Source organism: Aythya marila, assembly GCF_965140915.1.
Source record: "Aythya marila genome assembly, contig: HAP1_HAP1_SCAFFOLD_154, whole genome shotgun sequence".
Lineage (NCBI taxonomy): Eukaryota > Metazoa > Chordata > Aves > Anseriformes > Anatidae > Aythya > Aythya marila.
Genome location: NW_028137218.1, coordinates 101109 through 119426, shown reverse-complemented (window position 1 = coordinate 119426; position 18318 = coordinate 101109). Strand labels below are relative to the sequence as shown.

Below are 18318 nucleotides of genomic sequence, written 5' to 3'. Positions count from 1 at the left end.
AGTCCTGCCTGCACAGCCCGCAGCCAGCCCCTCTAGAAGGAGCCGTCACGTCCTGTCCCTCTGACAGCTTTGGAAGGTAATCCCTGCTCTGGAATTTGTCATTTTCCTCTTATTCAAAAAAAAATCTCCTCCTGAGTCCTGAGTCCTCCTGAAAGCTCCCATAGGCTGTGGGTTTTTCCAGCAAATCTGGAGATGGCACCAGGAACAACAGTTGCATTGCCCTGTAGCCAGAGACTTACTCTGTTCAGGGCTGTGAAGATTTCTCCTACCGTGAGCTCTCAGCATCCCCCCTCCACACTGCCTTTAACATCTCCCTCCCTTCTCTCAGCCGCCCTTGTCCCTTGTCCCCTGCAGGCAGTGCCCCCAGCCCTGCTGCGCTGTGCAGAGGAGCTGCTTCTGGGCAGAGCCGTCTCTCTGCAGCACTGCCCGCTTGCTAGGAGCTCCCTTTGGGCCCATGAGCCCGGCCCAGCTCATCAGCACAGGGAGCTCTTGACAAGTCCCTGGGCCTCCACGGAAATCAACTTTGAATCACACTCAGGCAGTCTTTTGGGATACAACCACTGCTCTAAAGTTTTGATCGGGACTTATTTCCAGTGCTGTCTTTGCTCCTAATTCCATAGAAGATGTTGGCAGGAGAATCATCTGTTCTTGTCTCATTATGTGACCAGACACCCTCAACGTGAAAGGCAGGGTGAATACCACCTCTTCCAAGCACTTGTAGATATTGCTGGGATGCTGTGGAGTGTGTGTGGGGGAAGAGATGACACGACTTTTCCACAGAATCATAGAATCATAGAATCATAGAATATCCTGAGTTGGAGGGGACCCTTAAGGATCATCAAGTCCAACTCTTGACACCGCACAGGTCTACCCAAAAGTTCAGACCATGTGACTAAGTGCACAGTCCAATCTCTTCTTAAATTCAGACAGGCTCGGTGCAGTGACCACTTCCCTGGGGAGCCTGTTCCAGTGTGCAACCACCCTCTTGGTGAAGAACCTCTTCCTGCTGTCCTTTCTGGCTCCTGGTGGCTCCCGAGTGGCCTCAGTGCAGGAAAAAGCCTTGCCTGCCTCAATGCCCTCTCTGCTACAGAACACATCTGCCCTGGAACCGATCTCCTTATTTATGATCACAAGTTTGTGATTTCTTTATTCTGGAATGCCTGGTAGAGTTTCTGGGAAGTTTTCAGTAGTATTCTTGTACCAGCTGTACTCCAGGTTCCCTTGGGGAAGAACATTGTTTTGAGAATTACCCCACTCACTGGGTAACCTTGAGAAGCAGGGATTACAAACACCATAAAGGCCTCAAAACACAGGATTGTCATTGCACATTCCAGCCCCTTCTCCCCTGAGTCAGAAGGGACCTCTGGAGGTGTCCACTACCATCATCTTCTCTGAGCAGTGATAGCTTTACAGGTAGACGATATTAGCTCTCAGCATACCCCCCTCCACGCTGCCTTTAACATCTCCCTTCCTTCTCTCAGCCACCCTTGTCCCTTGTCCCCTGCAGGCAGTGCCCCCAGCCCTGCTGCGCTGTGCAGAGGAGCTGCTCCTGGGCAGAGCTGTCTCTCTGCAGTGCTGCCCGCTTGCCAGGAGCTCCCCTTGGTCCCAGGAGCCCGGCCCAGTTTAGCAGCATAGGGAGCTCTTGACACGAGGGAACTCCAGGGAAATGATTTTGAATCAGGCTGAAGCAATCCCTGATGTTCCCTCTCTGAGCTGGGGAGAGACACTTACTTCCAGCAGTGTCATTTCTCCTACTGGGAGAAGATTCATCAAAGAATCACCTTGTCTTCTTCCACTTTTAGGCAGGACACCCAGAATGTGATTGGCAGGGATCACATTTTCCCAAGCTGAGGGAAGTGATCACAGGGAGTCAATTGATGCATCTCATTCTGAGTTTGATGTCCTAGGCCTGTAAAGGGGGCCAGAACCTTCCTTATCAGACACAAACCCACACAATTTGGGATTTCTTTCACCTCTGCTCAGATATGTAAAAAATAATATAGGCTAAACTCCCACAGTAATTACAGGAGACAGAGAAGAGCAGTGAGTTGTTCAAATGTAAACACCATTTGACATTTGAGGTGCACAAAGATGTCTGTCTTAGCGGTAATCCTTTAAGTTAGGACTTCAGAGACTGGGAATGTAGGTATTAGAGTTTTGTCAGTGCAGACTGCCTAAAAATGTGGCCTCCCTTTGTGCCTTGTCACTCACCTGTGAGCTGTCCCTTGTCATTTAGCTAAATAATATAAACCTCTCCTTTAACTTATCTCTCTCCTCCCCAAAATTGGGAGTAGATTAATGGAGAAGTGGTAATTTAGAGACAGTACTTTCTAAAAGGTGTTTGAGAGCTTAGGCACATGAGTGGACTGCCTCTGGTGTAAATGCCTGAAGTAACTAGGAAAATAAAACTAACATTCACATTTTTAAGGAAAAGGTACAGCATTGAAGAGGCTTTCAGGGTAGGGCATAACTGCATTACCTGTGCATTTCCTAGGCTCCCAACCTTAGATGCTATCGCACTGGGGAAACTTGGTGTGCTAGCTCCAAGGACCAGCACGGAGCGTAGAGTGGAGTGGAGACACCACGGCTAGGCTCTGTAATCAGGTGGGGCCTCGATTGTTCTTGTGCACAAAGCTGCACTTTTTGCCACCCTAAGCCAAAGACCTGTCATGTTTTGACAAATGCTGGACCCTAGTGTACTTTTTGCTCATTATAATATCATTATAATACCAAAACACACCTCCATCCCAAAAGCTACCCGCCTCCAAGGGGCGACCACCCCTCACTGAGCATGCGCTCTGAATTTCTCGAAGGCTATTACTTTAAACGGAGACGGGAAAACTTTACACCAATCATAACTAAGATATGCTTGACTAGAGCCACTCAAGCTCCACCTAAAACATAGAAAATAATATAAATTGGCCCAAGAGAGAGGGGATGTTAGGGAAGATACCACCGTCAGGGGAGATACCATCCCGAGGAAATACAACATCCTTAGGACCTCCTGACTCCTGGGATCAGTCAACGGGCTGAGCCTCTCTTCCCCCCTCATTGGGACGCCTTTGGGTGACATCTGAATACTTGCTTATAAATCTCTATAGAGTCTTTGATCCTTTTAACGCGTTTATTTCTAGGCTGCGCACCTGTGACACCTGTGACACCTGTAACACCTGTAACATCTATAACATCTATAACACCTGTAACATCTGTAACACCTACAACACCTATAACACCTGTAACATCTGTAACACCTATAACACCTGTGTATTTCATGCATACTAGCTTGCTTTTGCAGACAGTCCCTATCACCGGCAATCCAAAAGAACCTGATTATCTGTTGCTGTAATAAACCATACTTGATTGCATTGTAATAGCTCTCATTAATGCAACGAGGGTGAGGGTGGTTATCCGTGATAGTTCAGTGTTCTGAATCTAACCAGACCCCCAGACGGTTGATGCATTTTTGGTGAATGTCCAAACGGACCCCCAGAAGGTTAATGCGTTTTTGGTGAATGTCTGAACAGACCCCCAGACGGTTAATGCGTTTTTGGTGAATGTCTGAACGGACCCCCAGACCGTTAATGCGTTGATGGTGAATGTCTGTCTGGACCCCCAGACGGCTAATGTGTTTTTGGTGAATGTCCAACTGGTTCAGTACCCTGAATCTGACCGGGCCCGTAACGGTTAATCAGCTACACCCCTTAACGCAACACCCACGCCAGGTGAGATTTGGGGTTAGGAGTAAGAGTAGTGGATTCCTTGCAGAGAGAGGGATAGCATTTAGATGTAGTGGTAAGGCTTACAGTTACTGCTTAGAAATATTGCCAGGGCTTGACCTGGATGTTTTCCTAGTAAGTGTTGCAGCAGCACAGCCTTGCCTGAACCCCTCTCACCTCTTCCAGATCTTTCCTTTCTGTTAGCCAAGTCCCTCTTCTCTCCCCTAAATTTCCCACCTTTATTCACCCAGATTTCCCCTGGCCTCCCCAAAGGAGTCACCCTGTTGGGGGCAGTTTCCTGAAAGCCTTTGTGACCTCAGAGGCTCTGCCTCCCTGCTGTTGTCCAGACAGGGGCTGGGACAGAAGTGACCTCAGAGCCAGCATCCACAAGGGTCACAAGGAGCTGTTGTGCTCAGGAAGCCTCTTTCTAGCCCCCCCAGGAGCACCAGATGCATGCCGTTCACAGTCCCTCGGGTACTCTACCTGCCAACCACCTCATGCTTCAGAAGGTCTTCTACATGTCCAGACTCACGTTTCCTCATGCAGCCTTTAGCAACTCCATTCCATCCTAAAGGAAATGCCCACCCATGTGTGAAAAGTGATTCAAGAACTTTATATATACTTTGGGAAAACATATTTTAGGCAAATTCTGCAGAGAAAGAGTTGACATGACAGTTATGATGACTAGGATTGCTTTATTCAGATGGTATTCTAGGGGACCGTACCTCCAATGGGAAGTGAACTTTAGACTCTCTCTGTCCCACTGGAATTCATGGCTGGCTCCCTTAGGGAAGAGCTTATGGCACTTGGGCTCATTCAGGTTCATCTCACCACACCCACACCGGATGCAGTCTCATATGGACAAGGGAAACATGGACTCCTGATGTAGTCATTTAGTGTCCATATCCAAAGGAAGAAACCATCTGTGTGAGCTGGGGCGAGAGCACAGTGCTGGGAACAGTGGTTGCAAGGGGCTGCTCTTGGACCGTTGGCCTGAGGCAGCATCTGCCAGGGTGTCCAGAGAACAAGGTCCAAGCCCAGCCCCTGCTCTGCTGGTCCTCCCTGACTCTCCCAGGAAGACAGCCTTTCATGCTGTGGATACAGGCCAGTGAAGTCAAAATCTCATGGGTGCTGGGCACCAACAGGCAGGAATGGAATCATCCCTCCCTGCCTAAAATATGATCCTGGCACTCCTATCTTATCTGCCTGAGCCCACAGAGAAACAAGCAAAGCCAGGAGCCTCTTTCAAGTCTGTTCCTTTGAAATATCCATGACAGCATCTTTGGGAGAAGAGCTGGGCTTTCAGGCACTGCCCTGAGCAGATCCACTTTTATACTGGAGATGCTGGTATGGAGCCAGCTGTGTTAGAGAAGAGCTCCTGGCCTGTCCCTGCCTGTAGACACAGGACTGCCTGCAGCAGCACGATGAGCAAGTAACAAGTGCAATCAGTCCTTGCAGCAACACAAGAGCTCCATAGGAGAGTGTGGGAGGTGAAATGGAGAGCTGATTTGGATAGACCAAGCCCTGGGGCTCCCTGGCATTGCTGCTATGCCAGGACTCTTTTCCCCTCAACCTCTGCACACAGCCAAGTGCCACCACCTTTCTCTGAGGAAGCATCTCAGGCAAGCAAGTCACTGCAGGAACCATCTTTTTACTTAAATACACATTAAATATTTAATTGCCCATTAAATACACCTCTTTTATACCAAGTCTCAGAGTCACATGAGACATTCAGTAGCGAACTGGAAGAGGAAATAAAAGGATTTTTTTATTTTTTAAAATATATCACCACATAAGTAAAGCAAAAAGAAAAAAAAAAAAAAGATAAAAGAAAAAAAAAAAAAAGAAAAATGAAAAAAAGAAAACAACAAGATCTTCCTTGGCCTTTAATGAGTTACATTAAGAGTGATATGAAATGGACATGCAGTTATTTGCTTCTCAAAAACTCCAGTCATCACTTTCCACACTGCATCCTTCAGCTCCTGGTTCCTCATGCTGTAGATGAGGGGGTTCACTGCTGGAGGCACCACCGAGTACAGAACTGCCAGCAAAAGATTCAGGGAGGAGGAGGACACGGAGGGGGGTTTCAGGTAGGCAAATGTGGCAGTGCTTATGAACAGAGAGACCACAGCCAGGTGAGGGAGGCATGTGGAAAAGGCTTTGTGCCGGCCCTGCTGCGAGGGGATCCTCAGCACGGCCCTGAAGATCTGCACATAGGTCAGCACAAGGAAAAGAAAACAACCAAATAATAAACAGACACTAACCACAATAAGCCCAACTTCTCTGAGGTAGGCATCTGTGCAGGAGAGCGTGAGGATCTGGGAAATTTCACAGAAGAACTGGTCCAGGGCATTGCCTTGGCAGAGAGGGAGGGAAAAGGTATTGGCAGTGTGCAGCACAGCATAGACAAAAGTAATGCCCCAGGCAGCTGCTGCCATGTTGACACAAGTCCTGCTGGTCATTATTGTCCTGTAGTGCAGGGGTTTGCAGATGGCAATGTAGCGGTCATAGGCCATGATGATGAGAAGAGAAAACTCTGCTGCGACAAAGACAGCAAAGAAAAAGACCTGGGTAGCACAACCTGCATAGGAAATGGCCCTGATGTCCCACAGGGAATTGGCCATGGCTTTGGGGACAGTGGTGGAGATGGAACACAGATCGAGGAGGGCGAGGTTGAGGAGGAAGAAGTACATGGGGGTGTGGAGGTGGTGGTTGCAGGCTATGGCTGTGAGGATGAGGCCGTTGCCCAGGAGGGCAGCCAGGTAGATGCCCAGGAAGAGCGCGAAGTGCAGGAGCTGCAGCTGGCGTGTTTCTGCAAATGGCAGGAGGAGGAACTCAGTGGGGAAGCTGCTGTTGGACATTTGCTGCCTCTGGGTATGGATGCCTTTCACTGGAGGAAAAATAGTCACATTAGTGAGACTTGTCTGAGTAAAACTGCTACTGTGTTTCAGAGATTCCTCCTCAACAAGATACACTGTGTCTTCCTTATGAGCTCTGTTTTATTCTCTCTGAGGTGCCTCAATGTCCAGGAAGATCCTCTGAGGGCTTAGCAGAAGTCAGTACTACCCTACAATATCCAGTGAAGGGCGCTGGGATGAATCTGTGGTGCCCAGTGGCCAGAGGCACCTGTATTTTCAGGTTCCAAGCAGGACATTCAGCAATCCCATGAGGAACACTAAAGGCGGTGTTGGTGTTCTCTGTAAGGAGAGGGGTGTGAAGAGAAATTCTGAGGCTCTTCATTGACCTACAGTTCTCTTTCAGTGTCATGCTCTGAAAGCCTCAGTGAAGGACACAGCCTGACAACTCCATTATCATGCCCCATGACTCTCCTTCAAAGCAGGTAAAAGAAATGAGAAACACCAGAGATTTCCTTCCCTTCCGTTAGTGCATGTGCTGGCCTTTCCTTTTGTTCTCGCCTAAGGTTGCCCCTGGGGTGCTGTGGATCTGTGAGCAGTCTGAACAAGGCAGCAGCCTCTGGACACCAGCAGGACCCTGACCTGCTCCTACCAGCCACAGCTTCAGCCCACAGCTCCCTGGGCAGCTCCTCTGCAGGCTGAGTGCTGAGCCTGGCAGGCAGCAGAGGCCCTGCCCCAGCACACAGCCCCTGGGGCACAGCATGGACCCTGCTCGGCACCACAGCCCTGGGCACCCTGCCTGCAACCTGGCTTCACAGCCTGCCACCAGCCCTGTGAGAAGGAAACCTCATGTCCTGCCCCTCTGACAGTTTAGGCAGGAAATCATTGATCCAGGAAACAGCCCCATCCTCTGCACTGGAGAAGCCAGTATATAAGCCAGGAAACCTATATTACTGTAGTTTAGAGCCACACATCCCTCAGGACTACCAGCCATGGAACTGACAACTGTAGAAGAGACCCCCAGGATACTTGCATCTGCATTGCCCTGCAGACAGAGACTTACCCTGTTCAGGGCTCTGAAGATTTCTCCTGCAGTGAGCTCTCAGCATCCCCCCTCCACTCTGCCTTTAACATCTCCTTCCCTTCTCTCAGTTGCCCTCGTCCCCTGCAGGCAGTGCCCCCAGCCCTGCTGCTGTGCTGTGCAGAGGAGCTGCTCCTTGGCAGAGCTGTCTCCTTGCAGCACTGCCCGCTTGCCAGGAGCTGCCCTTGGCCCCAGGAGCCCAGCCCAGCTCAGCTGCAGAGCTCCATCCCAAGGCCTCACTGTCCCTGCCCTCTCTTGTGTCCCTTGAGATGTCTGTCACTGGGCCTTCAGGGAACCAACTTTGAAACAGGCTGACGCAATCCTCTATGATCCCTCCGTCAGACGAGGAGTGACACTTACTTTCAGCAGTGTCATTTCTCCTATCAGGAGGAGTTGCATCAAAGAATCACCTTGTCCTCTTCCACTTTTAGGCAGAACACCCAGACTGTGACTGGCAGGAATCCCATTTTCCCAAGCTGAGGCAAGAGATCACAAGGACTCAGTTGAGACATCTCATCCTCAGTTTGTTGTCTTAAGGCTCAAATGGGGCCCAGAACTTTCAATACAAAAAGTTGAGATTTCTCTTAACTTCTTCTCAAGTACAGCACCTCTGAGGTGCCAGACGTTGTATAAGATAGATTCCATGAGAACTTGGAAATGTAAGTATTAGCATTTTGTCAGGGTATGCCTCCTAAAAATATTGACTTCCTTTTTGCCTTTTCCCTAACATGGGATCTTTACCTTTAGCTAAAAAGATATATAAAACTCCCCTAGAACATATCTCTCTCATCCCCCTCTAAGGGACATCCCCTCTCTGACTTCTCTTCTCCAAGCTAAACAAGCCCCGCTCTCTCAGCCTACCCTTGTATAAGAGATACTGCAGTCTCCTCGTCGTCTTTGTAGCCCTCCTCTGGACTCTCTTCAGTAGTTTCATGTCCCTGTACTGGGACAGTTCCATGTTCCATGTACTGGGAGGCCCAGAACTGGACACAATGCTCCAGTTGAGGCCTCACCAGGGCTGAGTAGAGGAGGAGGATCACCTCTCTTGACCTGCTGGCAACACTCTTTGAAATGCACCCCAGGATACCGTTGGCCTTCTTGGCCAAGGGAACATTGCTGGTGCAAGGGAACATTGCTGACTCATGGCTAACATGCTGTCTACCAGGACTGCCTTGTCCTTCTCTGCAGAGCTGCTTTATAACAGGTCACCGCCCAACCTCTACTGATGCATGGGGTTATTCCTCCTAGGAGAAGGACCTTGCACTTGCCTTTCTTGAGCTTAATGAGGTTCCTCACTGCCTTGCTCTACAGTCTACCGAGGTCCCTCCAAATGGCAGCACAGACTTCTGGAGTATCAGCCCCTCCTCCCAGTTTTGTATCTTCAGCACATTTGCTAAGGTTGCACTCTGTTGCATTGTCTAGGATGAATAAGTTGAACAAGACTGGACCCAGTACTGACCCCCAGGGGACAGCTGGGGATGTTCAGCCTAGAGATGAGAAGGCTCCGGGGTGACCTCATTGCAAATTTTCAGTACTTAAAGAGGGCTTATTAAAAAGATGGAGGGCTTTTTTTATTATTATTTTATTTTCTCAATCAATTAATGACAGGAGAAGGGGGAATGGTTTTAAAGTAAAAGAGGGGAGATTTAGGTTATGGGTGAGGCTCACATGGGTTTCTTTGTGGAACTATTGGAGAGCGTCCAGAGGACTACAGAGATGATGAAGGGCCTAAGGGGTAGACGTATGAGGACCGGCTGAGGGCACTTGGCCTGTTCAGCCTGGAAAAGAGGAGGCTGAGGGGAGACCTCATCGTGGTCTACAGCTTCCTCATGAGGGAGAATGGAGGGGCAGGCACCAAATTATTTTCTTTGTTTATTATTTTATTATTTTCAGTGGTCGCCCACTGGAACAGGCTCCTCACGGACATAGTCACGGCACCAAGCCTGCTGAAGTTTAAGAAGGGTTTGGACAGTGCTCTCAGTCATATGGTCTGAATTTTTGGGTAGACTTGTGTGGTGCCAGTAGTTGAGCTCGATGATCCTTATGGGTCCCTTCCAACTCGGGATATTCTATCATTCTATGATACACCAGCCATGTGCCTGAAGGCGGCCTATCAGGCCCTTAGGCACAATACTCCAACACCCACCTGCACAGCCATGGGCCTCCTCTTGAGATCCTGAGGCACAGGTGACCTACCTCAGAAGAACATCCCCACCCATCTCCTTGAGCCCTATGACCTGGCCAGATCTATATCAGGCTCTTGGGGCCAACCTGATTTGATTACATGATCAGAGTGCAGGGATTTGGGAGTTAGGTCTTCAGGTTAGGGTCTAGGGATTAGATCTTGCTTTCCAGGTTTAGGGATTTGGCAGAGTCTTAGAGGGAGGCTTTGGTGTTCTGCTTTGGGTAGCCAGTTACTGTTTAAGGTATGGGCTAGATTTTTGGTTACGGTTTTATTATCTGCTTTGTTTGGGGATAAGGGCTGCTATTAAAACTGTGAATTTAATAATCGAAATTAAAGGCCTGAGATAAGGGTGATCAATAGGTTAAGACTAATGGTAACAGGAGATGTGTTTGGAGTTTGAGTTCAAGGTAGGATTTGATGCTGGGGATTAGAGCAGTGGATTTGTTCAGGGTGAGGGATGGCATTTCGGGTAGAACTACATGTATGTCCTAAGGTTGCAAGTAAGAAATATTGCCAAACTTGAATATTTTCCAGCATCAGCACCCTTACCTGAAACCCTTTTCTCTCTTCCAAATCTTTCCTTTCTCTTAGCCACTTCAGTCTTCTCTCCACCAATCTGCCACTTTATTTTCCTGGCCTTCCCCTGGCCTCCCATACGTGTCATCCTGCCGGGGGCAGCTTTCTAATGGCCTTTATGACCCCGGAGGCTCTGCCTCCCTGCTGTTGGCCAGCCAGGGGCTGGGACAGAAGTGACCTCACAGCCAGCATCCACAGGGCTACAAGGAGTAGTTGTGCTCAGGAGGTCTCTTCCCAGCCTACGTCCTCCCCCCCCAGGAGCAGTGGGTGCAGGGGATGCCCTGCACAGTCCCTCATGTTTCCCCATGTAGCATTTAGCAACACCAGTGCATCCTGAAGGAAATGCCCATCTCTGTGTGGAAAAGTGAATCAAGAAATGAATTTTAGGAAAATGGTGAGAACTCTACAGAGAAGGAGTTGGTGTGAAAGTCATGATGTCTAATTTTGCTTTATTTAGCTGGTTTCCCAGGAGACCATACCTCTAAAGAGAAGGGACCTTGAGACTCTGTCTGTCCACATGATAGCAACCTTAGGGAATAGTTCCTGGCACTTGTGTTCACTCAGGCTCATCTCACTGCACCAATACTATGGGCAGTGTCATATGGACAAGGCAAACGTGGATTCCTGATGTAATCATTTGGTGTCCTTCCATGTAGAAACAAACCACCTGTGTGAGCTGGGTCAAGAGCCCAGTGCTGGGAAAGGTGGTTGTGAGGGGCTGCTCTGGGACCATTGCCCTGGGGCAGCATCTGCCAGGGTGTCCAGAGGACAAGGGCCCAGCCCAGCCCCTGCTCTGCTGCTCCTCCTTGTCTTTGCCAGGAGACCAGCACAGCCCAGACCCTCCCCAGCTCTCCACACCTCCCTGTCCTCTCCCCAACCCAGTCCAGCCCAGCAGAGCAGCCCAGGCTGGAATGCCCCCAAAGCAGCAAGTGGAAAAGTGGAGGGCAGTGGCAGTGTCCCTGCTGCTGACGTCTGCAAATTACCTCACCTCCTCGCCTTCCCCTTGTAGAAGAGACACAAAAAGCTCATTGAGTCCAACTCATTTCAAATGGCAGAGACATTTTGGGGTGATTCATTCAATCTAGTCTTTGAGATTTCACCAGAGGTTTAACAACTAATTCAGCAGACTGCTTTCTCTGTGCTTGCTGTGTTCCCTGAAGTTGCAGAGCTCTCATTTGCCTGTTCCATCCCAGGTTTAGCATCTTACCTCTGGGTGCCTCCACCTTGGACATGCTCATGCTCTGTGGGCTCCATGTCCTGCTGACTCCCTGGCACACACTGTTCCTGCCAATCCCCCGGGCTCTCCTGGTGACTTGCACTTCCCTGACACCTGCCCACTTTCACACCTATTGCATGCTGTGGATACAGGCAAGTGAAGTCACCATCTCTATGGGTGCCAGACACCAGCAGGCAATTCCAAAATCAGCCCTCCCTGCCTAATAGCTGATCCTTGGTGATCAGCTGATCCCGTCACCCTGAGCCCACAGAGAAACAAGCAAAGCAAGGAGCCTCCTTTAAGTCGGTTCCTTTGCAATATCCATGAGAAGAGATGTGGGAGAAGAGCTGAGCCTTCAGGCACTGCCCTCAGTGCCAGATCCCCTTTCATGCTGGAGGTGCTGGTACGGAGCCAGCTGTGTTAGAGACCCTGGCCTGTGGACAAAGGACTTCCCCACAGCAGCACAAATGAGCAAGCAACAAGAGCAATCAGAACTCACAGCAAGAGAAGGGCTCTGAAGGAGAGTGTGGGAGGTGAAAGAGAGCACCCCAGGACAGACCAAGCCCTCGGGCTCCCTGGCAATGCTGCTGTGCCAGGACTCTTCTCCCCTCCACCTCTGAACACAGACAAGTGCCCCTGCAGTTCCCCCACAGGTGTCTGAGGAAGGATCTCAGGCAAGAAAGTAACTACAGGGTCCTTTCTTTTATTTAAACATACAGAGAGCCTGGCTCATTGTTTCCACCAAGTCTTGGAGTCACTCAAGCAGGCAAATATGAAAATGAAGGGGAGGAAAAATGTTATGTCTTTTCCATAAGTAAGGAAAAAGAAAAAAAAAAAAGAAAAAAAAAAGAAAAAGAAAAAAACAGCAAGGCACACTCAGAGAAAACAAACATTTGGGAATATAATGAGTTATATTATGAGTGATATGTAGAAGAAAACAGGCCATTTATTGTTTCTGACACACTCCAGTCATCACTTTCCACACTGCATCCTTCAGCTCCTGGTTCCTCATGCTGTAGATGAGGGGGTTCACTGCTGGAGGCACCACTGAGTACAGAACTGCCAGCAAAAGATTCAGAGAAGAGGAGGACATAGAGGGAGGCTTCAGGTAGGCAAATGTGCCACTGCTGATGAACAGGGAGACCACGGCCAGGTGAGGGAGGCATGTGGAAAAGGCTTTGTGCTGTCCCTGTTGTGAGGGGATCTTCAGCACAGCCCTGAAGATCTGCACATAGGACAGCACAAGGAAAACAAAACAGCCAGATGCTACAGCGACACTAAGCATAAGAAGCCCAACTTCTCTGAGGTAGGCATCTGAGCAGGAGAGCTTGAGGATCTGGGGAATATCACAGAAGAACTGGTCCAGGGCATTGCCTTGGCAGAGGAGAAGGGAAAATGTATTGGCAGTGTGCAGCACAGCATAGAGAAAAATAATGCCCCAGGCAGCTGCTGCCATGTTGACACAAGTTCTGCTGTTCATTATTGTTTTGTAGTGCAGGGGTTTGCAGATGGCAATGTAGCGGTCATAGGCCATGATGGTGAGAATAGAAAACTCTGCTGAAAGGAAAAAGAAACAGAAAAAAACCTGAGCAGCACAACCTGCATAGGAGATGGCCCTGGTGTCCCAGAGGGAATTGGCCATGGCTTTGGGAAGAGTGGTGGTAATAGTGCCCAGGTCGAGGAGGGCGAGGTTTTGGAGGAAGAAGTACATGGGGGTGTGGAGGTGGTGGTCGCAGGCTATGGCTGTGAGGATGAGGCCGTTGCCCAGGAGGGCAGCCAGGTAGATGCCCAGGAAGAGCGCAAAGTGCAGGAGCTGCAGCTGGCGTGTGTCTGCGAATGGCAGGAGCAGGAACTCTGTGGGGAAGCTGCTGTTGGACATTTGCTGCCTCAGAGCAAGGATGGCTGTCAGTGGTGGAAAAGACACAGAACAAGTTAGAGATATTTCTCTGAGCAATACCTATAGTTACATGTTATGTTTCATCGAAACCTCCTCAGCAAGGCAGACTATTCCTTCCCTTTGAGGAAGATGTGCTCCTGCCTCTAGCGCTCAGTTTTAGTTCCTATGGGTGTAGAGGGACCAGACAGATCCTCTGTGGGCTCAGCCAGAGTCAGTACTGCCCTACAGCGTCTGCTGAAAACCAGTGGGGATGGATTTCAGGTGCCCACTGGACACAGGTGTCTTAGTGTTTTAGGTGCTGAGAAGGACATCTAAAAATCTGTCACAAAACAATGAACTATGTAGGGTTATAGAGTGTGGAGGAAAACTGTGAGATTCCTCACAGACCTACAGATCTCTTTCAGTGAGAGGCATCTAACAGCCTCAGTGACTGACACAACCAGACAACTCTATTAGTGTTCTCCTGACTGCTCTTCAGGTCAGGAAAATGAAAGCAGAGACTCTAGAGAGTGCCTTCCATGCAGGTAGTGCAGGAGTTGGTCCATCTTGTCAAAAATCACCGCCAGAGATGCCCTGGGGGTGCTGTAGAGCTGAGAGCTGCCTACCCCAGGAAGCAGCGTTTGGGCAACAGCAGGACCCTGCCCTGTCCTGCCAGGGGAGGGGGTGCTCCTTCCACCTACAGCTTCTCCCTGCAGTGCCCTGGGCAGCTCCCCAGGCAGGCTGAGTGCTGAGCCTGGCAGGCAGCAGAGGCTCTCCCCCAGCACACAGCTCCTGGGGCACAGCAGGGACCCTGCTCTGCACCACAGCCCTGGACACCCCTGACTGCAACCTGGCTGCAGCCAGCCCTGTGAGAAAGAAACATCATGTCCTGTCCTTCAGTTATTTATGGCAGATAATCACTGTTCCGGAGCTTGTTGTTCTCCTCTTATCCAAACACTGAGAGTCCTCCTGAAAGCTCCCATAGGTTGAGGGATTTGCCAGCAAATCTGGAGATGGCACCAGGAACAACAGCTGTGCTGCCCTGCAGCCAGAGACTTACCCTGTTCAGGGCTGTGAAGATTTCTCCTGCAGTGAGCTCTCAGCATCCCCCCTCCACACTGCCTTTAACATCTCCCTCCCTTCTCTCACTGCCCTTGTCCCCTGCAGGCAGTGTCCCCAGCCCTGCTGCACTGTGCAGAGGAGCTGCTCCTGGGCAGAGCTGTCTCTCTGCAGTGCTGCCCGCTTGCCAGGAGCTCCCGTTGGGCCCAGGAGCCCAGCCCAGCTCATCAGCACAGGGAGCTCTTGACATGTCCCTGGGCCTCCAGGGGAATCAACTGAAGTAATCACTGATGTTCCCTCCCACTACTTCAGAAGGAAACTATTCCAGCACTGTTATTCCTCATACAGAAAAACTATGAGGTCCAAGAATCACTTTTCCATGTCCTGGTTTTAGGCAGAACAGCCGTGCAAGGACAGGGAGGGACCTGCCTTCCCCCTGCTGACGGAAGTGTTTCAACTGAGTAAAACAAGGCATCTACTTCTTTATTTGCTGTCCAGAGGCTAGAATGGGGCTCAGCTTCCTCTCCCATTCCACACACAACCCACACGAGTTGGGATTCCTCTTGACCTGGTTCAGGTGGGCACAAAGCAGGCAGCTGCATGTCAGCTGCCTGTCTCAGCTCCCAGGATATTGAATGGAGACAGAGAGCAGAAGGGAGTTGTTCAGATGCAGACACCAGGTGATATTGGAGATATCAGAGTGACCTCTGAGTGACATTTGAAGTGCCTAATTCCTCTGGGCCATAAACAGAGATTTTATTATTGCATGTACAATATAATATAACTGTAGCCATTACTCAATAGCAAAGAAATAAAAGAAATAAAAGGCACTCTGTGACCTGGTTGCCATCACTGGAATGCGGTGGGACCACTTCCATGACTGGAGTGCTGCAATGAGTGGTTATGGGCTCTTCAGAAGAGACACACAGAACAGAAGGGGTGGTGGTGTGGCTCTCTATATTAGAGAGCATTTTGATGTTGCAGAACTTCAATCTCGGAATGATAATATTGAGTCCCTATGGGTCAGGGTCAGTAGGAAGGCCAACAAGGCAGGCATCCTGGTGGGGATATCTTATTGACCGCCAAACCAGGATGAGGAGACAGATGAGGCGTTCTACAAGCAGACTTCGAGCTGTTCAGGACACTGGTTGGCAGAGTGCCTTGGGTGGCAGGTCTGAAGGGCAGACGAGTCCAGAAAGGCTGAACACTCTTCAAGAAGGAAATCTTCAAGGCTCAGGAGCAGACTTTCCATCCTCACGTGCCCAAAGTCCAGCCAGTGTGGAAGAACACAGAGCTGAACAGACAGTTGTGGCTAGAGCTTAGGAAGAAAAAAGGGGGTTTAGGACCTTTGGAAAGGCCATTCAGGCCTAAACCCTTTGGCAGGCCACTCAGGAGGACTAAAAGGATCTTATGAGGATGAGCAAGAACAAAATTAGAAAGGCCAAAGCTCATCTGGAGCTCACTCGCTACTGATGTTAAAAATAACAGAATGTTTTTTATAAATACAAAAACACAAAAAGGAGGACTAAGGAGAATCTCCATCCTTTACTGGATACAGGAGGAAACTTAGTGACAAGAGATGAGGAAAAGGCTGAGGTGCTTAATGCCATCTTTGCCTCAGTCTTTAGTGGCAAGACCAGTTGTTCTCCAGGTACCCATCCCCCTGATCTGGTGGAAGAGGATGGGGAGCAGAATGTGGCCCTCATAATCCATGAGGACATGGTTGGAGACCTGCTACAGCACTTAGATGTACACAAGTCAGTGGAGTCAGATGGGATCCACATGAGGATACTGGTGGAAGAGCTGACCAAGACACTTTCCATCATTTATCAACAGTCCTGGCTACCTGGGGAGGTCCCAGTCAACTGGTGGCTAGCAAATGTGACACCCATCTACAATGAGGGTTGGAGGGTGGACCCAGGAAATGATGGGCCTGTTAGTTTGACTTCAGTACCAGGGAAGCTCATGGAACAGGTTATCTTGAGTGTCATCATGCAGCACTTGGAAGGCTCTGCAGAAGTATCTGGATAGGCTGGATGCATGGGCTAAGGCCAACTGTATGATGTTCAACAAGGTCATGTGCCAGGTCTTGCACCTGAGGAGCAATAACCCCAAGCAGAGCTACAGGCTGGGAGATGAGTGGTTGGAAAGCTGCCTGACAGAGAAGGACCTGGGAGTATTGGTGGGTAGTCGGCTGAATATGAGCCATCAGTGTGCTCAGGTGGCCAAGAACGCCAACAGCATCCTGGCTTGTATAAGAAGCAGTGTGGCCAGCAGGGCTAGGGAAGTGATCGTCCCCCTGTACTCGGCTCTGGTGAGGCCGCACCTCGAGTACTGTGTTCAGTTTTGGGTCCCTCGCTACAAGAAGGACATGGAGGTGCTTGAGCGAGTCCAGAGAAGGGCGATGAAGCTGGTGAGGGGTCTGGAGAACAAGTCCTACAAGGAGCGGTTGAGGGAGCTGGGATTGTTCAGCCTGGAGAAGAGGAGGCTCAGGGGCGACCTTATCGCTCTCTATAGATACCTTAAAGGAGGCTGTGACAAGGTGGACATTGGTCTATTCTCCAACATGGCCTTTTATAGGACAAGGGGGAATAGGTTAAAGTTGCACTAGAGGAGGTTTAGGTTGAATATTGGGAAAAACTTTTTTACAAGGAAGGCAGAAGGAGACTGGCCAGGAGAGATGTGAGATCTGGGGAAGGAAAGAGGAGCTTGGACAGCAGAAGCTAACAATTTTGAAGAGGTAAGAATATTCAGGTAATGTTGATCCCACCATAAAGCTGACTTAAAGCAGTCATGTAAGGGCCTTACCCTGTTTTAACCTGTTACATTAATACCTAATTCTAAATGCCACTCCACACCCTGACAGGAATCCACCACTCTAATTTTTTACAAAAATATCCCTTGAAGCCAAAATTAGTGCATAACCCTTTCCATTACCTTTCCTCTATTACAGAATCACAGAATCACTTGGGAGTGCAGGACATTCCCTTCCAGTGGTTGGAGTCAGGACCTGGCCCTTTTACTGCAGCACAACAAACCCAGACTTTTTTCAGCACAGTGCTTTGCCTATCTGTAATCATGGCCTCCAATTATCTGCCCTAACAAGTCCCTGAGGAGAATCTCTTGGTAACGGCCCTCAGTGGGGCCCATTAATACTCCAAGTCACTTCAACTTCTCCTTCTGACTTTACTTGCTCAAGCAATTGCATCATTCTTCTCTCCGTATCTGACATTCACGGACTGAGCACCAAAATCCACCATGGAACTCATTAAAATGCAGAAACACCTAAGCAAACATATGTCTTCCATAGTTTTATTCAAGTCTTCAAGACTTGGAGAACTAATTGGAGAGCTTTCATGGTGTAGTTAAGGAGGAAGATTTCAAAAAGCACCTAATACAAATCTTTTCTCATTTTAAAGGGTGAATTTTATGGCATTTCAGTTTTGAGCATCTTTCTTCAATTGATATTAATCCAGCGCTTAACCTATGGAGACATCCATAGGGAGGGAAAGCAGCCTTTTGAGGTCTGACAATGTACGGACAACCTTGCTCCTCACCACCCCAACCCTGACATTTCTCTCATTGGCCACCTGGTGCTTGCATCACTTTCCCTTACACAAGACTTCTGCACTGACATCTGCAGCTGGATGTTAGAACCCCTTGCACCAGCTCCCACCTGTTTTCCTTAGAAACCTGGCTGCACACAGAAGGTTTTTTCCTTATTTTAAAACAATCAACAGGAAAACATGCAGCA

The 18318-nt window shown here is 49.4% G+C and overlaps 2 protein-coding genes across 2 annotated transcripts; both read right to left on the bottom strand.

Annotated features, from left to right (window-relative positions):
- Nucleotides 1–5602: 5602 nt before the first annotated feature.
- On the bottom strand, nt 5603–6577 carry LOC309891026 (olfactory receptor 14A16-like; the record flags this gene model as incomplete). The annotated part of the gene is made up of 1 exon (XM_082785420.1): nt 5603–6577. The coding sequence occupies one exon, from the start codon at nt 6575–6577 to the stop codon at nt 5603–5605; it is 975 nt and encodes a 324-aa protein (XP_082641546.1).
- Nucleotides 6578–12575: 5998 nt separating this feature from the next.
- Nucleotides 12576–13508, bottom strand: LOC309891012 (olfactory receptor 14A16-like; the record flags this gene model as incomplete). The annotated part of the gene is made up of 1 exon (XM_082785408.1): nt 12576–13508. One exon carries the CDS (start codon nt 13506–13508, stop codon nt 12576–12578), a length of 933 nt encoding a protein of 310 aa, XP_082641534.1.
- Nucleotides 13509–18318: the final 4810 nt, after the last annotated feature.